Source organism: Papio anubis, chromosome X (genome assembly GCF_008728515.1).
Source record: "Papio anubis isolate 15944 chromosome X, Panubis1.0, whole genome shotgun sequence".
Classification (NCBI taxonomy): Eukaryota; Metazoa; Chordata; class Mammalia; order Primates; family Cercopithecidae; genus Papio; species Papio anubis.
Genome location: NC_044996.1, coordinates 15,026,734 through 15,052,392, shown reverse-complemented (window position 1 = coordinate 15,052,392; position 25,659 = coordinate 15,026,734). Strand labels below are relative to the sequence as shown.

The 25,659-nt window shown below is 36.6% G+C and overlaps 1 protein-coding gene across 9 annotated transcripts in view; it reads right to left on the bottom strand.

Annotated features, from left to right (window-relative positions):
- The window catches only part of MCF2 (MCF.2 cell line derived transforming sequence), a 124,545-nt gene that overhangs the window by 54,342 nt on the left and 44,544 nt on the right, over positions 1-25,659 (bottom strand). For 5 of the 9 annotated variants that reach the window (XM_003918354.5, XM_003918355.5, XM_009198362.4 and 2 more), the window contains exons 2-4: positions 12,537-12,605; positions 7,596-7,710; positions 6,381-6,471 (exon numbers count right to left, since the gene is read on the bottom strand). In XM_003918354.5, the coding sequence (XP_003918403.1) occupies positions 6,381-6,471; positions 7,596-7,710; positions 12,537-12,561 (231 nt within the window). In that variant the 5' untranslated portion in view covers positions 12,562-12,605. Of the gene's footprint in view, positions 1-2,066; positions 3,374-6,380; positions 6,472-7,595; positions 7,711-12,536; positions 12,606-25,659 lie in introns of those variants that run through there. The other 4 variants (XM_003918357.5, XM_003918356.5, XM_009198364.4 and 1 more) reach the window with 4 other exon arrangements.

Sequence of the window (25,659 nt, the reverse complement as noted above, 5' to 3'; positions counted from 1 at the left end):
TATGAGCCACTTCCACACTCTTCCTCCCATATCCCCACCTTAAAAAGTACAGACAGTATGAGTTGCCAAGCAACTTGTCAAGTGACCCCAGGAGGACAGCCCAAAGCAGTACTCCTTCCTTGTGGTTTGCTCTTTTTGTCACATATATATCTATTCTCCTCCCCTCTCTCTCACTCAGCTACAGTCATTGAAATTTCTACCAAGTAACTAGTTCAAACATTTTTTTGGACTTCAAATGGCACTGGACCATCCTTTTAGATGCTACTTATCCATAGCCTCCAGGATCAGTCCAGTTCCAGAGACCCTTCAAGGTGAAACCATTCATTTACTAGCTAAGGTTCAAATTCTTTACTCTGGTCAAGTCCTATCCATATAAGCAAAACATACATGTCTTATAGTTCTAGGCTTCAGAATTAATCCAATTAATCCCACTCATATCTGTTCCTAGGCCTCACTTAATTCATTTATGAGAAACAAAAACATAGGAAAGAATCCAGGAAAGGTAACAGCTACATATGCTCTTACCTAACACCCAAACGTATGCCATCTCCTGTATAAGGCCTTCTCCACCAGTCAGAATTTCTTTTCAAAATAGTCATTTACGAACATGTGTTACCCTTTCTACTAGACTGAGAGTTCCTTCAGCCCAGTAGCCATTCCATATTTACCCTTGTAACTTATGTTGTATATATCACAGTGCTACATATGTCTATTCAATGAGTGCCCCGTGCTGTATTTATTGTGTGTATATTAATGCATGTGTATAGACATGAAACTAAGTTCAGCACTAAGAATATAGATATATATATAAAAAATTAGAAACTCTCTGAAAGCTGAAGTTACCTTTGATAACAAAAGTGCTAATATCAGTTGCTTACAATACTGCAAAGTACATACACAAACATTGCTTGTGCACCATGAATCGTCTGTTAAAAGTCTGAACCTATATTCTCATAATATAAAAACATGTATGGAGCCAAAGACATAATTTTGTCAAAATAAAACCAACTATAGTTTTTAAAATAGCAGTCTGTGCTAAGAGCTTTATTAGAAAATAAATCATTTACACACCTATGGATGTTCACTGTCATTCAACAATAATAAAAGTCTTAGTTTCCTTATCATAATTTTAATTCAAACTGTCGTTTTTTTTCCTATGGTCAATTTTTACCTTCTTATTTGTGTGTGTGTGTGTTATCTCGATATTATTAGTGAGCAAGTTTATATTTTAAACCATAATATCAATTACATTATATTAATCTTTGAAAGAAAAAGAGTGGCATTTAAAGCCTTTTTGATGATTGGTTTTTTATTAAATTAGCTAGTGTTATTTCAACATTTCTCCAAAATACATCTAAAGATCACATTAGAAATTTGCTGGGAATTTACCATATGAATAAGTGAATGAAGGGAAAATTTAGGTAAAAGACTGCATGAAATGTACCTGAGAGGAGAGATTTCCAAATTCTAGTCTATATTGAAAAGTGAGTTACCGTCTTTTTCCTTAAAAGACAAAAGTTGTCAGCAGGTGACAATTTTGTACCTATGAAGTTTAAGTTTGGAAAATAATTGAAACAATAAGGATTTCAAATCATTACAGATTTTAAATTTTTTCACTTACACGGTAACACCCAGGAAAGGCTGTATTTTTAAGTGATGATGGAATCACTTCCAGACCTATCCATGGCAATATACTTTATCATGGTGAAAGAAAGGATTAATCCTTTTGTTAGATATTGTTTTAAGTCATGATTTAAAGCTATGCTGTCCAATGATGCAAAATTGTTCATGCAGTCTTAAATGAATAACATGACTAAGGTGCTCATTCATAAACTTGATGACATTTAGATTTTGAAATTATATTCTACCCCCTCAACTGCCTGAAAATTACCCTATGTTAGTATCACAGTAATCACATCAATGCAATCCATGCAAATATAAGTCTCCATTCTCTCCATCTGTCCTTAAAAACCCCACTCAGCAGTTTGTGCTATAGCACCATGCTGCAGCATCCCAGCACTTGAACTTGGGAATAGGCTTTCCAGGAGTGCAGACAGAGCCCTTACCGCATTCCTTCTGAACCTCATCTTGCCTCTCGGGGGATTTGCTTCTGCCATTTCGCCTATACACAATTACACTCTTCTTTTCCAATTGTCAATGCAACATTGATGAAATATGAGCTGCTTCTTGGGTAGTATTTAAAAACGGCAGCCAAAAATCTCTATCAAACAAAGCTGCCGTAGCTGCTTCCATTAGCACAGCGGCAGCAGCGCTGGGGAGAAAAAAAAAAAAAAAAGCACTATCCCTGATTAGTCAGCTGACAGATCCTTCCCTTCTGCTCGTTGTAATTCAGAGTTAACACATTCCTCCAATTACTTAGCCTGATTGACCCTTGTGGATTAGCTTGTGCTGGACTGCTCAAGAAGATCAGGCATGTCCTAAGAGTGGAAGAAGGAGAAAAAAACCCAGCTCTCTTCCTAGGAGCAGGCTTGATGGGACTGGCTTTCTCCTCTGTGCAGTTTGATTTTTAAGGTGGAATGTTAAGAATCTTTGTGAAGGTAGTATTAACTCTTGCTTTTTACTCTCATCCTACCCTGGTATGTGACTTAAATTTCAATTCTGTTTTGTTTATTCTGTTCTTAAATTATATTCTGGGTTTAAGCCTTATAAAAGGATATAGTTTGCAAAATTTTGTCCTGATAATAATCTAGAAAGAATAGAACATGCAAACTTTCTTAGATGGATACGATTCTCTCCTAAATTAACCTTTCCCCAAAATGTATAACTAAAATAAAGTCTCCTCTCATTAATTATGAAATACAACCTAAATGCTTTTATTTGATTTGAAATCTACAAATAAAGGTATTCAAATTGAATTGTATGATTATTTCACAGACACTGTTTGAAATAATACACCACAGGCAATTATACCTAGCTACACGATGATAGATTTCACTAGAAATCCTTTCTGAATGCCAACTTTTGCATTTGAAATTAGCTTGCATTCAATATTTACCTTTATTTCAAACAGCAAACAATAGTTATTAATGGTTGAGATGTAATCAATGTGCTCTTGAGTATGAGTATAGAAACTATACCACAAGCAAAAACATTTAACATGTTTAAAAAGAAACCTCTAAAACAACCTATAGCCAGTTACATGTGGTCAGCATCTGCACCCCTCCCTTGCCTAGCATGATCAATTTGGCAGTTATGAAAATAAAGGGACCCTGAGATCCAAGTTCTTTACTGAGCATAGGTCATAATTCTCCACTGAGAAAGCAGCCCTGGGAATACAGAAAGAGGAGTATCACTCTCCAGTAAGTAAGTAATTACCCTCTGCTGACTTCAAAATGACAGGATCATGACCTAATCTTATATTTATCTTTTATGAAAAATAGAACCTCTGTTACAAGCCACCTATTTTGAATAATAAAAATAAAACTCTACTAAAAAACTAATGTCATGTGCCAAACCAGTCACAAAATGAAAATTAATTTAATCAGGTGGGTGCAGTGTTGGCCAAAAGAAAAAAAACTTGGGTGATAAAAAAATGTTTTAATGCAACAAGTGCTCTATTTAGTATAAGAGAAGCAATTATTAGCATAAACCAAGGGCTACTCAACAAGCCCAAGGACCAATCCTAAAAGACCAGAGCATGGGAAATAGCTTTTACTTTATCTAGCCCCACTGACAAGGCTCAATCATATATGGAGGACAGATTTGCTCTCTCAAAAGAAATTTTACATTTTTCTAAATAACATTGAATTTATTTGTCTATTTGTAAGCCAGTTGGAAAATAATAGAAACCATCACCAACTGGAATTCTTGACATTTCAATTCTTGCTCTGGCTCTGTTGGTTACTTGGATATTTGACCTTGGATTCCTCACATAACCATTCCAAAGTACACATAATGTGATTTCATCATCTATAAGACAATTATAGTGATACCTACCTGCAGTACTTAATCAGGAAATGAAGAGAATCAACAATACTTAATAAACGTGAACGCTTTTGAAAAAGCAGAAATATGCTATACAAAGTCAAGTGTTTTTCTATTTTATTTTAGTAACTTGAGTATATCTAATGTTAACTCCTGTCTCTACTGCTAATGATTAAACACCTCTGTTAAATAAACAGGAAACCACTTTTTGCTTATTTGTCCAAAAGGAGAAATAATTCATTCTGGGTATCAAAAGAATAATGATCTGACTCATTTTACCTTGTGAGTGCTAGAACATTGGCTTGGAAGTTCAACAACCTAGATTTTTGTTTTGCCTTTGCAACTAAATCAACTTCTTGTGGTGGGCGTGACCTCCTCAATTAGTCAGGAGAGACAAAGTAAGAATTTCAGATGGTTTATAATCCTTTGGGTATATACCCAGTAATGGGATGGCTGGGTCATATGGTACATCTAGTTCTAGATCCTTGAGGAATCGCCATACTGTTTTCCATAATGGTTGAACTAGTTTACAATCCCACCAACAGTGTAAAAGTGTTCCTATTTCTCCACATCCTCTCCAGCACCTGTTGTTTCCTGACTTTTTTAATGATTGCCATTCTAACTGGTGTGAGATGGTATCTCATTGTGGTTTTGATTTGCATTTCTCTGATGGCCAGTGATGATGAGCATTTTTTCATGTGTCTGTTGGCTGTATGAATGTCTTCTTTTGAGAAATGTCTGTTCATATCCTTTGCCCACTTTTTGATGGGGTTGTTTGTTTTTTTCTTGTAAATTTGTTTGAGTTCTTTGTAGGTTCTGGATATTAGCCCTTTGTCAGATGAGTAGATTGCAAAACTTTTCTCCCATTCTGTAGGTTGCCTGTTCACTCTGATGGTAGTTTCTTTTGCTGTGCAGAAGCTCTTTAGTTTAATGAGATCCCATTTGTCAATTTTGGCTTTTGCTGCCGTTGCTTTTGGTGTTTTAGACATGAAGTCTTTGCCCATGCCTATGTCCTGAATGGTACTACCTAGGTTTTCCTCTAGGGTTTTTATGGTATTAGGTCTAACATTTAAGTCTCTAATCCATCTTGAATTAATTTTCGTATATAAAGACACATGCACACGTATGTTCATTGTGGCACTATTCACAATAGCAAAGACTTGGAATCAACCCAAATGTCCATCAGTGACAGACTGGATTAAGAAAATGTGGCACATATACACCATGGAATACTATGCAGCCATAACAAAGGATGAGTTTGTGTCCTTTGTAGGGACATGGATGCAGCTGGAAACCATCATTCTTAGCAAACTATCACAAGAACAGAAAACCAAACACCGCATGTTCTCACTCATAGGTGGGAACTGAACAATGAGATCACTTGGACTCGGGAAGGGGGACATCACACACTGGGGCCTATCATGGGGAGGGGGGAGGGGGGAGGGATTGTATTGGGAGTTATACCTGATGTAAATGACGAGTTGTTGGGTGCTGACGAGTTGATGGGTGCAGCACAGCAACATGGCACAAGTATACATACGTAACAAACCTGCACGTTATGCACATGTACCCTAGAACTTAAAGTATAATAATAATAATAATAACAATAATAATAATAATAATAAAAGAATTTCAGATGGCTGGCAATGTTGGAATCTCAAAGAAAAAAATATATATTGATTCCCAGCTATTCTAGTCCAATACAGGAAGTTGGCCACATGGCACTTCCACAGAGAGCCCCAATCTTGCCAGCTCAGAAGGAGTCCGGGGATTCCTCATCTCCCTCCTCATCTATGAAAGTGAAGTGTCAAACAATTTCGTGATATCCTTGTGAGCCTAAAAGTGTAAAAGATTATCTTGGTCATGGGCAGAATTGTACCTCTCATTGTTTTAATTAGAGAAAATGTTTCTCTCTCTGGGTCTTGGGAAGCTCGGGACTAGATACCAGTAGGGAAGATATATCATTTTATATGTGACTCATTTCCCTACCCTATCCTAGGATAAAACAAATCTAGAAAGTTGTACACCAAAATGTTAAAAACTGCTTATTTTGGGGTGGTTGTATTACTGTTGTTTTAAACTTTCTTCTTTATATTTTTTCACATTCGATGAGTATGCAACACATCTATTTCCACTAAAAAAAAAAAAAAAAAGATTCCATAAAAACTTGCCTTGTTCTGAAAGGCACATAGAACCATGAATCACTTCTCACTCATAACTGGAACCACAAACCACTCACTCATTCTTACTAGGTTTTATTTTGGGTAGAGTTATTTATCTTAGTGTCTGCTACAACCTCTCCTTCTACTTTCCCTCCTCATATTCCATCAATTTTTATTGTCTCCATCACTACCAAAGTAATCTATACCTCCCAAAACAGAAAGTGTAATATAAAACAAAAATAAAAAGTTATCGTATAATGCATAGATACTTACTGAGATTTTTTGGAGAGAGATTTTAAGAGAAGACCATGTATCCAATCTTCGATCCAGAATAATGGTAAACTGGGAGTCCGGTCCATTTTGCCTGAATGATAAGAAGAAATAATAACTTTTTCTTAATAATAATGCAAATTTGTTCTATATGTCTTCGTTCTATTTTTTATTATTTCATCTACATTTGATGTCTTGACGGAAGACAGAATTGGAATTGGAAAGCTATCACAAAGGACTGTCTTAGAAAACTGATTTGAAGACATATTCCCTTATTCACTATTTAAAATTTCTTTTGCAGCATTAATGTCAATCTTTTAAATAGGAAAGTGATAGTGTAATGAAGATAGGTCACTAAAATTGATTTGGAATACCGTAATCTTGCGTGTGGGAAAACTCAAAAGATAACTGTCCTTCATGATATCAGATTTAACTTTCCATGTAATTCATCATGAGTCAATGATCCATTCACTCATTCGAAATCACACTGCTAAATCTATTTTTCTAACTCTGCTCCTGAGGAAATGCAGTTTAATGGAAAATATAACTTCTATTTGCCCTAAAAAGATCACTTTCAAGCTTCAATAGGTACATTGTAAGTTTCATTTTCTGAGATTTGATTTTTGTTCATGAGACTTTGAATTTTATCATCCTAGATTTGTGTCCTCTTGTTCTTCAGGGTTAGCAACTAGAAAATGCTTCCTTTGAAAATTTTGTCTTTAACACACATAAAATCTCTAAGAAACCTTTTGAAACTTTCCATTTTAAAGCATTCTAGTTCCAAACAATTTTTAATATCAAGACATTCCTCCTAGTATCTCCCAGTACCACTATTGAATCTACTTAAGATTCAGTCTTCTTGTGTTACATTCAGAAGAAATGAAAAATGGCTGTCCTCACTCTTGGCTGCTAATATTTCCTTTTAAGCAAATTAAAGCATATATATATGACCATCATTCTCTACCTATGTTCTTTTCCGTGGGAACAAATACTCCTAGATCCCCAATTTTATTTTCATAGATCCTCAGTATAATTTTTGTAACAATTTAGATAGCTGCCAGCTTCTCCTTCTAAGTTGTACTTCTTATCTACTCTGAAGTTAAGTCAGTTGGTTATTCACCATGATAATAATAGCTATATTAAGCCATTTTCCTGTTACGACATTCAGATGGATATCTGATATAAAGCGAATTGAAAAAACGTAATGAAATACTATACCTTGCAATAGATGTCAGGTAAGTAAGTACTTTTGCTATTACTTCCTCTGGTATACATCTAAAATTACAGTTTTCTGGAAATGTAATGATCCAAGCATTGTCCTTTCCCCGGCCACCTACAATAATAGAAAAAAAAAATCAACTGAATTAAAAATGTATATAACAACGAGGCAAGGAAGAGGATTTTAGATTTGAATACTGTTTTGCAGCAACATAACTTTTTTATAAAGATGATGATCTCCACATAAAACCAAAATGGCTCCAAGTTCCTGACACTTCAAGTTTACAAGGTGGCAGAGTAGTTTCTCAATAAAAAAAATTAAAAGAAAGAGAGTAAAATGAATGAATATAGTCAGAAGAAAATGTCATGAAATGCATATAATAAACATGCTTGAAAAAGGCTGATTCCCCAATCTGGACAACCAAGGGGTTGGGAAATAACTCTTTCTATGCCAACGAGCCTAAATTCAAAATAAGTGAATGATGGCTTGACAGCAAGTGGAAAACTTGATATAATCGATCTCTTAGTGTCATGGTGAGCAGGAAAAGATACAGAGCACCCTATAGGAAATAGGTGATGGTCTAATGTGTTTATGGAAGAAACAACAAAAGTAATGATGGCAGGAATGATATAGGAATTTTATTAATGCAAAGAAAGATCACAAATTATCTGTGGGTTAAAATTCAATGTTCAGTCTGGGTAGGGGTCAAGGGAGAGGTGTAGGGTTGTGGACGCTCCCTGCAGACCCATGCAGCCATTAACCTGGAGCAGTGGCATCCAGCAGTATCTTGACCAAGTGGTTGACCTTGACCCCTGGAAAGCATGGATCCCAGGGCTCATAGGTGAGGCTGCCCTAAGCCCATTTCCATAGGAACCAAGAATAGGGGTACTGTCATAGGGGTTCTTGGGGAGGGAATGGCTGCACTATCTCTGGGCTTTCATTTCAGTCTCTCCCCCGTTTCTCCATCCAGCCCAATAGACCTCTATGCAGCCTGAAGGATGAGAAATATTGAAAATGAAAGCCACCTAAAAGTGCAGAGATGAGCCTTACATGTGTTTCAGGTTCACATCCGCAGCCAGCCTAGCACCTACACAGAGAGTGAATGCTCAATAAATATTAAGTGCTAAATAGAATTTGAAGAATTATTTTAGGAGGAAAGTTGCAAGGTGGTCTTTGAATGTAGCTCACTAATAGAAATTTTCTTAGTTCAGTTCTAATTTTTATTTGGCTGAATTTAAGTGAATAAAGATGTAAAAATATTTTAATTCAATCTGCAATAAATATATGACAATAGAAAAGGATATAGGCCGGGCACAGTGACTCATGCCTATAACCCCAGCACTTTGGGAGGCCACAGCCAGAGGATCACTTGAGGTCAGGAGTACGAGACCAGCCTGGCCAACATGTTGAAACCCTGTCTCTACCAAAAATACTAAAATTAGCCGGGTGTGGGGGCGCATGCCTGTAATCCCAGCTACTCAGGAGGCTGAAGCAGGAGAATCGGTTGAACCTGGGAGGCAGAGGTTGCAGTGAGCCAAGATCACGCCACTGCACTCCAGCCTGGGCGACAGAGCAAGACTCCGTCTCCCTGCCCCCCGCCCCCAAAAAAGAAAAAGAAAAGGATATAAAATGGAATCATAACAATACTCAACCCAAAAGAAGACAGAAATGGAGGAAAACAAAGAACACATGGGACAAATGGAAAAATCTACCATCTCATTATTTGTATTTTGCTTTTATAAGATCATAAGATGGTAGATTTAAATCCATCCATATGAATAATCACACAAAATGTCAATGATCTAGGCACTGCAATTAAAAGTCAAAGATCATTAAACTGGATAAAAAGAAAGACCAAATTATATGCTGCCCACAAGAAACACACGTTTTAAATATAAAAGTACAAATGCATTAAAAGCAAAGGATAGAAAAAGATATACCATGACAGTGCTAATCAAAACAAAGCTGTTTAATATTTGACAAAGTAGATTTCAGAGTCAAAAATATTACCAGATATTAAAATGATCATTTGATCATGATAAAGTGGTCAATTCCTCAATGGGACAAAATCTTAAATGCTTATGCACCTAATAACAGAGCTTCAAAATACACAAAGCAAAAACAGAGCTGTAAGAAGAAATAGACAAATTCACAATTTTAGTCAGAAATTTCACCACCCATCTCTCAATAATTGATAGAACAAGTAGACAAAGAATTTGCAAGGATATTGTACACGTGAACAACAGTCTCAACCAACATGACCTAATTGACATTTCTAGAACACTCCATCCAACAAAAGCAGAATACACTTTCTTCTCTAGTGCACATGGAAAAAGATCAAATTAATTATTTTCCTCAATATTTACCAAGGGAAACTTGAGAGAGAGTATTCATTCCCAAATTATTTTTAATCAAACTAGTCCAAAGTATTAAATCAAAGTGTTATTAATCTTCACTATATGATATTCTAGAGTTAAAGAGTAGAGTGAAAATAATCATTGAGAATAATGGCATCCACTGAAGAGTTTTTAAGAAACTCAAAGGAGAAACTGTACAATTCTGAACCAAGAGATTTAGTGAATCTCTAAACAAAGGGCCTCTATAGGTAGAGTACCGTATAGAACTAGTAATATAAATGATATGTAATATATAATGTAATAAATATTTTAAATATAACATAACTACATACTTGCCAAACAAGCTGGTGAGCACTCTAGTTAAGGACAGAACCATCTAGCACTTAGGCAAACTATACTTATCAAAGGAAAGGTGGCAAGGCTCCTATAAGAGTAAATTATCATTGACTAATCTATAAATGATTATTACCACTAAACACCTACAAGTACCGTCCTAGGTAGTAAACTTGTGAGAAGAGATCAAAAGAGATATTTATATTCCAAATTGGGAAGTTTTAATTATTTTTTACCATTGGGAACCCTTTTTTCAAAGGAAGCTATAGGCAGATGCATTTTTAAAACAAATACAAAAAGCAGTTAAGGAAGGAAAGGTGTAGAGAGAGATCTGGATGGGTGCAGCAAGCCTTGAGGATGGTTCTATTTAGAACACAGTTTGGAAAACATAGATAATCTTAAGTAAAATCTCTAAAACTTAAAAATGAACCTAACATACTGCTAAATTTACTGACACTGTCACACATTCATGCCACTTATAAAATAAAACATAAAGCCATATTAATTAAGTCATCATTAATTCACAGTTACCACTAATTAGAATCATTTTTAATTAAGCTTTATCATAGGTGTAATTATAATCATTTAAAAGCAGAGGCCAGGCTGGGTGCGATGGCTCATGCCTGTAATCACAGCACTTTGAGAAGCCAGGATGGGAGGATCGCTTGAGGCCAGGAGTTCAAGACCAGCCTCCGCAACACAACAAAACCCTTTCGCTACAAAAAATAAAAATTAGCTAGGCGTGGTGGCACGCTCCCATAGTTCCAGTGACTCAGGAGGCTGAGGTGGAAGGATCACTTGAACCAAGCAGTTTAAGGTTACATTGAGCTATGATCATACCACTGCACTGGAACCTGGGCAAAGGAGCAAGATGCTGTCTTTAAAAATAATAATAATGATAATAAAAGCAGAGGCCAGATTGAAGTGTCCAATTAGGATCACTTATAAAGTAAAAGCTTGTTTAGTAAACTGAGCGTGTAGGTGCCATTTTTCCGAGAATTAATTAAACTAGTTAGAAGGAATAAGATAGTTTCTTGTACTCTCAATACCTAAGAAGCACTCATCTTTATAAAAACAATGTATTAATATATACCGGTAAGTTTTCTTTATCTGTTTAATATGATAAATATAATATTTAATGATGTAATTCTAATTACTCTAATACCTGAAAGTAATTTGCTTGTTTTTAAGCAAAACTTTCCCCAAAGTATGACCAGAAGCTAAAGGGATGGGATGGTTTACCATAGTTATGTGTCTAAAAATGTGTAATGCTATTTAGTGGCATTATTCACAACAGCTAAATGGTAGAAGTGACCAAAGTATCTATCAATGGATGAACAGATAAACAAAGTGTGGAATATACATAAAATGGAATATTATTCAGCCTTAAAAAAGAAGTTCTGACACATGCTACAACATTGATGAAACTTGAAGACCTTATGCTAAGTGAAATAAGCCAGTCACAAAAAGACATATACCATATGATTTATTTACATCAGGTACCTAGGATAGTCAAATTCATAGAAAAAGAAAGTAAAATTGTGGTTAACAGGGGCTAGAGAGAGGACAGAATGAAATGGGGAGTAATTGTTTAATGGATATAGAGTTTCAATTTTGCAAGGTCTGAAACTCTGGAGATGGTGGTGGCAACGGTGGCACAAAAATGTAAACATACTTAATGCCGCTGAATTGTACTCTTAAAAATAGTTAAAATGATAAGTTGTATGTTAAATTGATTTTACCATAATTGCTAAAAATTATATACAAGTGTATATACATATTTAAGAAAAATCAACTTTCTTTATAACGTGTAAATGAAATCCTAAAAAAAAATACTTAGTGCATGCTGATTATTTGGTGCAACTTGCCAGCATTTGTAATACACATTTGAGTAATCAAAGAAGCTACCTCAGCTGCTCCCCTCCCACTCAGCCTGCACCCACCTAGGAGACATATTCTACTTTCAACTCTCATAGATTTCTGAAGACTCATCTGAAAGTCAAATGTATAAGAGTGGTAAGGTCATTTGTACTCATATATCTAAAATGCTTAAAACCTCCAATTATTCTCTAAATGTCCATTTGTTTAGCAACTAGGTGCACAATGTATAAATGTTTATTAAAATAGGGCTTCTCAAATGAATACATATAATAGCTCTATATATAGAGCGAGAGCTATTTATATAATAGGTACCGAACTAACTGCTAATCAAGTCATGTATCTGGACAATATATAAGAAAGTTTGCTTACCAGACAAGAAAGCGATGTCTTGCATTAAGAAATGGCTGATGTCTTTTATACGGAGGAGCAGATCAGTTTCTACGACAAACAAGAAAATAGAAGAAATGACATACATGTTAAGGTACAGCCTTACATGATTTTAGACACATGTTTTCTCACTGTCTAAAATTATTCTGGGAGTCCCACAGGTCTGTGTCCACAGACACTGCCGATCTCTTTCCTCCTCTCAACTACATGGCAAAGAAATCACATTCGAAAATATCACGGAATAAAGAGAACCAGTGACCTACTTCTCAGAATCTATGCCCAAAACATAAACTACTCTCCCTCACCAGAAAGCCAAGGACAAAGGCACAAACTCCAGGACATTCGGATTTATTTGAAGGGTAGATGGTCATGGGGAGACACTGTAACAGATTGTCTTCTACTCCTGATAATGCCTTTCATTCTACAAAGCTTTATTAGCAATTACAAAGCACTTTTTGGATTTTTTAATCTCATCGAATCCTTAAAAAATCTCTAAGGTAAGTATTGTTATCCCATTTACAAGTGGTTAACCATATAGGCTTCTGAGTCTAGATAGACATGGAATCAAATCCAGCTTGTTTCATTTACTGGCCACGCAAACGTGGGCAAGTTAGTTAGCCTCTCTAAACCTTAGTTTCCTCAGCTATAAACTGGGCATAATGATATCTACCTCACAAGGTACCATGCAAACGAAATGTGAAATACCTGGCATAATGGTAGGTGTTCAATAAAAAGTAGCGTATTAACTCATTTTTTATCATTACAGATGGAACAATGTCCAAGCATTGTTCAATGTGCTTTGATTGTCCCAGATCTTAAGTGTTAACTTACAATGTTCAATTCTAGTGAACTCTATAGGGGCCAAAAATCAAAGTACACTACCTGCCTCTGGTCCATGTACAAGGATAACTTTTTAAAAGAAAATGGGTCATCAAACTAGGCTATTTTGGCTTGTCGGTTTTAACGCCTGTGGTTCCACATCTCTTACTGAAGCCATATTTTTCACCTGCTCTCTGATACAAAGTACCTTCAAATTCCTGGTCTCTGGTGGTGTCAGGCTGATGATGCATTACCCTTCTTAGTGCTCTTCAAATCACACCACATGGATGTGGTTTATAAAAGACAATCCTCAAGGGAATTTTAAAAACACAAGTTCTCAATGGTTCCATAATAGACAGTGGAATAGGTTATCCATTATAGACAATTCCCCGACACACGATTTGAAACATAAAGCAATTTTAATTGATGTTTATTTTCATAAGATGCATGCCATGACAAATATCTAATTTGTCAAGACATAAAGTCATTTCTTTAAAATGTCTTGTAATTTTATATACTTAGACTCGATATATTTCAGACCAAGGCATGCACATTTACACTCGCAGTGGTTCTTTCCAAGCTAGATGTTTAATCAGATAAAAGAATGTGTTTATAACAGTTACAAACATGTGTCACATATTGACATTTTTAGACATGGAGCCATGGAAGAAGGGTGAGAATGAGGTCAATACAAAAAATACAAGAACTCTCTCTCCCCTCAGGAGCCTGCAAAAGTGGCAATAGCTAAAACGTGTTCTACTTTTTAAATGAGAGAGCATCAGACACAAAAATATTCCTGCATAATAGGAGACCCAAATCCCTCCCTTGCTTTGATCAGTAGGAACAAGGATAAAGACAAATTGATGTATTTTATGTCAGGTGGCAGATCTGGAAGTATTCATATGTACGACTTGATTCCTCTGATACCACTTAGACTCTTGCAGAGCTATGGAAACTATGTCCACTTACTCTACAATTTAAGCACTCATGTAATGAGAGAGGCTTCAGGACACAAAATAAAAGTCTGTGGGCTGGGAGTGGGAGCACCAGGGCCTAGTGTGGGCTTGACCACTTAGCTGCTCTGTAATATTCAACAAGTCACTCCCCACCCCTCATCTCATTATCTCCATTTTATTTTATGTTTCTTATTGAGGTAAAATATGTATATAAAATTTACCATTTTAAGTGTACAGTTCACTGGTAATAAATACATTTATATTCTTTTTTCCCCTTCATCCTCTCCCCTTTACCCTTCCCAGCCTCTGGTAACTACCAATCTACTCTCTGTCTTCATGAGATTCATTTTTCTAGCTCTCACATATTAGTGAGAACATGCAGTATTTGTGTGTCTGTGTTTGGCTTACTTCACTTAACATAATTGCCACCAGTTCCATTCATTTGGCTGCAAATAAGAGGATTTCATTCTGTTTTACGTATGAATAACATTCCATGGTGTATATATACCATATTTTCCTTATCCATTCATCTGTTGAAGGGCACTTAGGGTGATTCCATATTTTGACTATTGTAAATAGTGCTGCAATAAACATGGGAGTGTAAGTATCTCTTTAATATATTGACTTTCTTTCTTTTGAATATACACCCAGAAGTGGAATTGTTGGATTGTATGGTAGTTCTATGTTTTGTTTTTTGAAAAACCTCCATACTGTTCTTCAGAGCAGCTGTACTAGTTTACTTTCCCACCAAGAGTGTGCAAGAATTCCCCTTTCTCCACACCCTCACCAGCATCTGTTATTGCCTGTGTTTTTGATATAAGCCATTTTAACTGGGGTGAGATATGTCATTGTAGTTTTGGTTTCCATTTTTCTGATGATAGTGATGTCGAACACTTCTTCATATTATGTCTGCTTTCGAGAAATGTCTATTCAGATCTTTTGCCCATTTTATAAATTGAATTATTTGGGTCCTTTGCTATTGAGTTGTTTGAGCTCCTTATATACTCTGGTTATTAATCCCTTGTCATATGGATAGTTCACAAATATTTTCTTTCATTCTGTGAATTGTCTCCTCACTTTGTTGATTGTTTCCTTTGCTATGCAGAAGCTTTTCAGCTTGCTGTGATCCCATTTGTCTATCTTTGCTGTGGCTGCCTATGCTTTGAGGTGTTGCACAAAAATCTCTGCCCAGACCAATGTTCTAGAAAGTTTCCCCAACATTTTCATCTAGTACTTTCATAGTTTCATGTCTTCAATTTAAGTCTTTAATGCATTTTTATTTAATTTTTGTGTATGGTGAGAGATAGGGATCTAGTTTCATTCTTCCACATACAGTTATCCAGTTTTTCCAGCATCATTTATTGAAAATATTTCCTTTCCCCATTATAGATTCTTAGCACCTTTGTCGAAGATGAATTGGCTGTAAATGTATGGATTCGTAGCTGGGTTCTCTATTCTGTTCCATTGGTCTATGTGTCTGTCTGATGCCAGTATCAAGCTGTTATGGTTACTACAGCTTTGTAGCAAATTTTGAAGTTACGTAGTATAATGCCTGCAGCTTTGTTCTTTTTGGTCAGGACTGCTTTGGCCATTTCAGGTCTTTTGTGGTTCTATATACATTATTAGAATTTTTTTCTATTTATCTGAAGTCTGCCCTGGAATTTGATAGAGATTGCATCGAATCTGTAAATTTCTGCAGGTAATATTGTCATTTTAACAATATTAATTCTTCCGATCCATGAGAATGAAATATCTTTCCAATTTTTTGTGTCCTCTTCTATTTCTTTCATCAAATTTTATAGTTTTCCTTATATAGATCTTCCACTTTTTTGTTAGATTGATTCCTAGGTATTTTATATTTTTGTAGCTATTGTAAATGTGATCAGATTGTTTTCTTGATTTCTTTTACAGATTGTTTGCTGTTGGTGTATATAAATGCTACTGACTTTTGTACATTGATTTTGTATTCTGCACCTTTACTGAATTTGTTTATCAGTTCTAACAGTTTTTCGATGGAGTCTTTAGGTTTTTCCGGGTACAAGATCATGTCATCTACAAACAAAGCTAATAAGCCTTTTTTCTTTCCAGTATGGATGCCCTTTATTTCTTTCTCTTGCCTAGTCGCTCTGGCCAGGACTTCCAGTGTTATGCTGAATAAAAGTGGCAAAAGTGGGCATCCATGTCTTGCTCCAGTTCTTGGAGGAAAGGCCTTCAATTTTTCCACATTCAGTACAATATTAGCTGTGGTCATTACTCCCACTTTAGGAATGAGGGCAGTACAGTAAATGCTGTTTGTTGTTGTTGTTGTTGTTTGAGACGGAGTCTCGCTCTGTCACCCAGGCTGAAGTGCAGTGGCGCGATCTCAGCTCACTGCAAGCTCCGCCTCCCAGGTTGACGCCATTCTCCTGCCTCAGCCTCCCGAGTAGCTGGGACTACAGGTGCCCGCCACCATGCCCGGCTAATTTTTTGTGTTTTTAGTAGAGAAGGGCTTTCACCCTGTTAGCCAGGATGGTCTTGATCTCCTGACCTCGTGATCCACCCGCCTCGGCCTCCCAAAGTGCTGGGATTACAGGCGTGAGCCGCCGAGTCCGGCCAGTAAATGCTTTTTAAGGTACCTTACATTCTATGAGATCCAACAACATGTAAAATCCATAGATGTAAAAACAGACTGATGTTTTCTATCATAAAATGTAGCCCACAACTGTGCCAATAAAATAACATTTCCATACTAATGAAAAAGGATGAAATCACAGTTATAAGAGAAAACATTACCACTTTAATAAATGATCAAGTTCTGGGTTGGAAACAGACCGAAGGGGAAGGAGATAACACAGGAAAGACAATAGAAGCCACAGAGTTATCAATTGAGCAGCTGCAAGGGACAAGGTAAGATTGTTGCTGAGAACAAAGAGAAACAGAAAATACTGACTCTAGATAAAGTTGTGACATTGAGTTACACCCAGCTTTGTAGCTGACCCTCTTGAATTTCCAACAGATTTTTTCCTGAAATATAAAAGTGAGAACAAACAATTTATAATGCTCCCATTGCTGACCTAAATGCATTAACTTAGAGCATGAGAAATAAAAAGCCTCAATCATCAAAGCTGGATCAAGTCCACATTACAGCATGTTCCTTGTTGACTAGATTTACGTTTGATAGGAAGGTTGTCAAGCTGTCCTATGTAGAAAACTCAACTACTCACAAATAAAAAGGATTCATTCTCCTTACATTGAACTCGTTGCTAAGCCCAAAAAAGAGCTGACTTAGAAGCCAAATAAAGGGCTGTAACTCGACAGGTAACCTGACAAACACCCTTTAAAACACCCTAATGGAGCAAATCTTCATTTTAAGACTTCTGCTGAAAATCCATGTGCTTGTACAATCAAACACAATCAGACACAAATTGAAATCAAAAGGCAAAAAAAGCATTTCCAATTAATTCATTCCTACATATGATCAAAAAGCAAAAGAGTCAAGCAAACACATCACTAATATTTATTGTGCTATTGAAAAGGTAGTTGTGCCAATGAGGATGCAAGCTTAGAAATCCAAATATGAATTTTTGAAGTTCTAAAATGTGTGGAAATGAAGAATTGATTTCGAAAGGCTCACAGAGAGAAGGAAGGTATATCCATCCAATCAGTAGCTCTAGTCTGGCTGTGTCACTTGTAAAAATGCAGAACATGGATCACTTCAGTACAGCATGTACTTTAAAGCTTTTAAAGATTTATTTTGCATTCATTCACCTTTTAAACAAATATGTATTGAGCGTCTACTATATGCCAGATTCTGTTCTGAGCTGTGTTTGGACAGATGTTCTGAGAAAATGCAAAAGTTCACAATCAAATAAGTTTGTGAAATACTAGGGGTTAAACGCACTGCAATATTTCCTAGTAAATACACATGTACACATTGTGACTCCTTGGGTATGGGTCATGTAAGCAGTGTTTCTCCAACCTATTTGATCAGGTTTGGTCAGTCAGTTTATTGGTCGGTTAGTTGTTGGTTGGTTGGCTTTTCCCCTCAGAGAGAGACAGAAGACAAACAGAAAGCAAGAGAGAGAGCTATAAAGACTCTATATGAAGAAGCACTTTGTTCTAAAGTCAGAACTATCTGTAGATGAAATGACTTTCACGGAAGATAGACAACCCCTTTCCTATCACTAATAGCGTTCAAACAAAGGCCAAGCTGCTCTGTGGTAAAGATAAGAGAGGAAAATCAGGCATATAGTTGATTGGAATAGATTATCTTTTAGAATAAGATTTAATGGTATATTCTCAGTGACAGTAAGTGATTCTAGGAAAAGAAAGCAAAAAAAAAAAATCTATATACTCATGAGTTTGGAAGGGGTCAGTAAGGGAGGTAGGAGGAACTTAGTTTTTATGTTCCAAATTTCAAATTAATAGAATTCTGAGTCATATTCATTTGTTTTGGGATTTGCTTATATTTTTTACCTTAAGAATATGTAAAAGTTCATCTTTAATATTCAAGAGTCCTCTATAAGAAGGAAGAGATTGGGGACTTAAGTGAATATTGTTCCTTCAGTAAATTAAATTGGATTAAGCAATGTGGGGTTTTTCTCCCGTAATGAATGATTTCCTTGTGAAATTATTTTCAGCATGGAAATCAGTGTGTGGAGATGTGTTGTTAAATGCTCCAGAAAGATTATAGAAAATCTATGTAACATCCTATTGTCTCATTGTGTGACAACACAGAAATTAACTTCACAAATGTAAAATAAAAATTTCCTGACAAGCAGTTATTAACAAGGAAACTTTCTTTGGTAACAGTTCAAGAAACTTGAAATTTAAGATACTTTATGAATAGTTACAAATAGAGGGTCAAAATTTTTTAAGCCTACCCTGTCAGAGTAAAGCCTCTGCTAAAAAAAGATGATTTTTTTTTTTTTTTTTTTTTTTTTTTTTGGAGACAAGGTCTCACTCTGTCGCCCAGGCTGGAGTGCAGGGGTGTGATCTTGGCTCATTGCAACCTCCATCTCCTGGGCTCAAGCCAAGCTCCAACCTCAGCCTCCCAAGTAACTGGGACTACAGGTGCACACCACTATGCCCAGCGAATTTTTCTATTTTTTGTAGAGACGGGGGTCTCCCTATGTCGCCCAGGCTGGTCTCGAACTCTCGGCTCAAGTGATCCTCCCACCCTGACCTCCCAAAGTGTTGGGATTACAGGCGTGAACCACCATGCCTGGTCAAATGATCTTTTAAGAACTACTTCTGACCAGGTGCGGTGGCTCACGCCTGTAATCCCAGCACTTTGGGAGGCCGAGGCAGGTGGATCACGAGGTCAAGAGATGGAGACCATCCTGACCAACATGGTGAAACCCTGTCTCTACTAAAAATACAAAAATTAGCCGGGGGTGGTGGCACGTGCCTGTAGTCCCAGCTACTCAGGAGGCTGGGGCAGGAGAATTGCTTAAACCCGGGATGCGGAGGTTGCAGTGAGCCGAGATCGTGCCACTGCATTCCAGCCTGGCGACAGAGTAAGATTCCATCTAAAAAAATAAAAATTAAAAATTAAAAAAATTTTTTAAAAAACTATTTCTCTGAGAGTCTTTGCCTTCATGATTTGAATACATATCACCATTCCAGGAATTTAAACTATATTAAGTGTACTAGTTATTCCTATGGGGTTAATGATAGTTTAAAATTTAAGTAAATTGGTATCTATGAGCTTTCCCATTTTATAGAAAACATTTTTTACTTCAGATCCCAGAGTGTAACAGCAACAATTCCAACACTTGAGCTTTATTTCACAGCGACGCTCTCTCACATCCATTTATCCAACCTCTCTGGGGTTTGTATTCACACACAATAGAAGAATATGAGTTCTGAACCAGGCTGCACACACGTGCCATGTCATCCAAGCACTACAGAACCACAGCAAATAAACTGCTTAAAAGAGCAAATGCCTCTATTCTCACATGGTTTCCTAAAAATAAATGAGGCAAAAACAGCACAAACAAATAAAAATAGAAAGCGAAATGTCAGCCAGAAAGATAGTCTTTTCCATGGCAATAAACTCATTGCCACCACCAATATGAAAACAGACTGAGAAAGAGTAGTAAATGAACAATAGCTACCATTTGCTGTGCAACTAGTATTAACCAGGCACTACACAAGGCACTTTATATGCAGTTTCTCTGGTCCTAACAACAATCCTCCAAGGTTGATATTAAATCACTTATCTTGCAGATGAGTTAACAGGCTCAGGGAGGCTACCATTCATGCTTCATTCATTCATACCATTCATACATACCATTCATTCAAACTTCTCTTATTCATTTGAAAGACTCATACTGAACAAATGCCAGGTGCCAGGCACTGTTCAGATGCAAAGTAGAATCTAGTAGGAGATTCAGCAAAGTTTTTACCATGTCATCTATGTAGTTCCCTAACCTTCAGATAGGTCATCTAAAATCTGTACTCAAAAAGTTATACCCAAATAGCTCTAATGCAAATTACTAACTAGATATGACTCCATAACCACCCATTTTCTTCCAGGATGGGTTTCATCCCAAACCATACCAAGAATGTGTATAAACAATCTTCTGAAAGAAACTTCATTACTTTTACAGCCTGAAATTCTCAACAGTGATGCTTACTTTTAGCAATGATTTATTTGAAAGTTCCCTATTTCTGATGTGCATGACAGATAAAATTAGGTTTTGCTTGAGTCTTAAATCCTGTGCAAGGCAGATGGGATTCTATGTGTGTATTTTTTCCCTTTCAATCTGAACATCAGATACGCTATACCATCTGTAAATAGTAATGACTTAGCACATGCAATAAATTGAAGTGTTGTCTTGACAAATGTTATGCTTTAAAAGGTGGAACACATAAAAGAGTAATTCCGAAACCATCACAAATTCCCATTGGACTACAGTAGAACAATCTATGCAGTGCTTTGTTCTGCAATAAAGGTACAAGATAAAAGACAGGCATAATTCTGTGCTAACAAAATAAAACCAAGATTCATATTAAATCCCTTTCCTGCTAACACCTACTGGAGCCTCCTTCCAATCCATTGTGCAATTCAATTCACCAACTATCCACTGGATTCTCATTTGCTCCTCTCTGCTAGGTGCTGTGGCCCATGGGAATACAAACAGAGTTCCTCACCTCACAAAGCATAAAAATTAAGAGAAGATAGAAATATATACAAACTACTGGCCATAATATAAGGCAGGGTATAGTACATGCTACAATAGAAATATGCAATATAAAGTATGGAGAGAGGAGAAATGATTACATCTAAATTGAGGATGAGAGAAAGGGGAAGGTTTAATAGATAATGAGACATGTAAGCTGGGCCTTCAAAATTGATTAGGATTCAAATACATGGTCAGGGGAATAGAAAGTGTCATCCCAAGTGAAAGAAACAAGGCATCAATATAGGAGTAGGTGAAAGAATCAGGGACTTTATAGGGACTGATATGGTTTGATTATAGAGATAAGATGATCTAGTTAAAGCTAGAAAGCAAGACCAGAAGCAAAAAGTATAGGATCTTGCATGCTGCCAGAGGAGGAAAACAGGCTTCTTGAAAGCCTCTGATTGAGCATCACTGACTTAACACAAAGATGTTGTCCAGGCAGTCAACCCCTACAACAGAATGGCAGGGATATAGGAACTGGTGGCTTCTATAGTGAATTAGCTACCAACTTTTGATATAACCTCAGGCAATTCACCGAAGATTCCCTATGACTCAGGTTTTGTACAAGCACGTATACAACAAAATGTGTGGGAAGGAGAAGGAGAAAGGAAAAGTAGGAGGAAGGCTCTCTCTTATCAGTTATAAAACTCCAAACAAAGCTTGACCTGAATACTATTCTAAGATGCTAAGTACTATTCTATTCAAATGTTAACATTTCTGAAATCTGGATGTATCTTAGATCTGAATGCCATCATCACATTTGATTCTGTTTTTCATTTTTCTGTCCAAAACCCTATATTAAGTACCTTAGAGCCAAGCAAATACAACTATAAAAAAAAGAAAAAGAAAATTCAAAAAATAAATTCCCATCTTTTTATAACTGACACATGTATGACACATATGTATATAAACATATTTGTTGTAATAATATTAGCCAGGAGTTCAACTATGTTCGAGTCATGTGAGTCCACCTCATAAACCATCTTACCTGGGATAGTCTTGGGGAACCCACTGCTCATAGTCACTTCCTCAAAGGAAAAAGTAAAACTGTCTCTGTTTATAAATGATGTGATCTGGTATATAAAAAACACTAAGGAATTCACACACAGACAGACACACACACCAAAAAAAGCTGTTAAAACTACCAAATTCAGCTGGGGTACAAGATCAAGATAGAAAAATCAATTTTATTTCTATTGTACAAAGCATAAATGCAAAACATATTCTTAAACTATAAAATATTATTGAAAGAAATTAAATATCTAAGAAATTGAAAGCAAATCCATGTTCATATCTTGGAATATAATACTATTAAAGTAGTAATACTCCCTAAATTGATATACAGATTGAAAAGAACCCCTATAAAAATTTTAGCTTGCTTTTTTCTTACAGAAATGAACAGGTGGAACCTAAAACTCATATGGAAATGCAAGGGAGCCAAATTAACCAAAACAGTCTTGAAACAAAAGGACAAAGTTAGAGAACTCACACTTCCCAATTTCAAAGCTTAGTACAAAGCTACAATAAACAAGATTGTGTGGTACTGACATAAGGATAGACATAAAGATCAATGGAATAGAATAAAGAGTCCAAAAAAATAGCCCATATATTGAGGGTCAGTTGATTTTTTTGTACAAATTAAAGGGGTACATGTAAAATTTTGTTACATGTATATAATGTGTAGGGATCAAGATGGTATTTAAGGTGTCCCAAGTACAATACATTTCTGGTAACTATAGTCACCCTACTCTACTATGAAACATGGAATTTATTCCTTCTAATTGTATGTACCCTTTAACCCACTTCTCTTCACCCTCTCCCTTCTCCAAATTCACACCTTCAGTCTCTGTTATCTGTCTTTTCATGGTCTACCTCCATGTGATGGATTTTTTAGCTCTCACATTTAAGTAACAACATGAAATATTTACCTTTAAACCTGGTTTATTTCACTTAAAATAATGACCTACAGTTTCATCCATGTTGCTGCAAATGACATGATTTCATGTTTTATGACCAAATATTATTCCATTGTGTATATATGCTGCATTTTCTTTATCCATTCATCTGTTGATGGGCACTTAGGTTGATTCCATATTTTTCTATTGTGAATAGTGCTGCAATAAACATGAGAGTGCAAGTATCCCTTTTCTATACTGATTTCTTTTCCTTTGAGTAGATATCCAGTAGCAGGATTGCTGGATGAAATGGTAATTGTATTTTTAGTTTTTGGATAAATCTCCATGGTGTTTTCCATAGTGACTGTACTAGTTTACATTTCTACCCACAGTATATAAGAATTGCCTTTAAATACTTGTTAAATACTTGTTTTGTGGCATAAAACGTGGTCTATCCTGAAGAATGTTCCATGTGTAGATGAAAAGAATATATATCCTGTAGTTATGGAATAGAATTTTCTATAAGTGTCTGTTAGGTCCATTCAGTCTAATGTACAGAACTTTTTTACTATTTTTTAACTTTTATTCTAGGTTTGGAGGTACATGTGAAGGTTTGTTACATAGACAAACACATGTTGCAGGGGTTTGTTGTACATATTATTTAATCACCCAAGTTTTAAGCCCAATAGCCAACAGTTGGTTTTTTTTGTTTGTTTTTTGGCTCCTCTTCCTCTTCCCATCCTCCCCCTCAAGTTGACCACAATGTCTGTTGTTTCCTTCTTTGTGTTCATAAGTTCTTATCATTTAGCTCCCACTAATGTACAGTTTAAATTAAAAGTTTCTTTGTTGGCCGGGCGCGGTGGCTCAAGCCTGTAATCCCAGCACTTTGGGAGGCCGAGATGGGCGGATCACGAGTTCAGGAGATCCAGACCATCCTGGCTAACATGGTGAAACCCCGTCTCTACTAAAATACAAAAAAAAAAAAAAAAAAAATTAGCCGGGCGAGGTGGCGGGCGCCTGTACTCCCAGCTACTCGGGAGGCTGAGGCAGGAGAATGGCGTGAACCCGGGAGGCGGGGCTTGCAGTGAGCTGAGATCCGGCCACTGCACTCCAGCCTGGGCAACAGAGCTAGACTCCGTCTCAAAAAAAAAAGTTTCTTTGTTGATTTTCTGGCTAGGTGATCTATCTATTGCTGACAGTGGGGTGTTGAATGCCCCACTATTATTGTATTGTAGTCTGTATCTCTCTTTAGATCTAGTAATATTGGCTTTATGGTTCTAGCTGCTTTACTGTTGGGTGTATATATATTTAGAATTGTTATATCCACTTGCTGGATTGATCCATTAATTATATATATAATGACCTCCTTTTTCTTTCTCCAGTTTTTGTTTTGTTTTTTTACTGTTTGTTTGTTATTTGTTTGTTTTTTGGTTTTGTTTTGTTTTGTTTTGTTTTGTTTTAAACAGAGTCTCTGTCTGTCACACAGGCTGGAGTGCAGTGGTGCGATCTCAGCTCACTACAACCTCTGCCTCCCAGGTTCAAGTGATTCTCCGGCCTCAGCCTCCCAAGTAGCTGGGACTACAAGCACAAGCCCCCACTCCCGGCTAATTTTTGCATTGTTAGTAAAGACAGGGTTTTGCCATATTGGCCTGGATGGTCTCAAACTCCTGACCTCAAGTGATCTGCCTGCCTCGACCTCCCAAAGTGCTAGGATTACAGGCGTGAGCCACCGTGCCCAGTTTTTTTTTTTTTTTTTTTTTTTCCTAACTGTTTTTGATGTAAAATCTGCTTTATCTAATACATGTACAGCTATTCCTGGTCACCTTTGGTTTCCATTTGCATGGAATATATTTTGTCCATTCCTTTACACTGAGTCTGTGTGTTTCTTTACTGGTAAGGTGAAGCCATACAGGCTTCTGTCCTTCCATTCACTTAAGACCCAAGGGATCTTTAATCGGCTTGTGGTGAATGTTGCCATGCCTGGGAATCACCCTCCAGGACAGCAGGTTTCCCTCTGGCCCAGGGCATGTCCAGAAATGCCCTCCCAGAGGCAAGGCCTGGAATCAGGGACCGCATGAGCCCTCTTGGTGCTCTATCCCACTGTGGCTGAGCTACTACCTAAAGTGGAAAACAGTAAATTCCCCTTTACTTTTCCCTCTCCTTTTCTCAAGTAGTAGTCTCTCCCCATAGCCATCACAGCTGAAGATGTGTTGGGTCTCACTTGAAGCCATCACATCTCAGAGTTTCCCCTAAGGCCAATGGCATA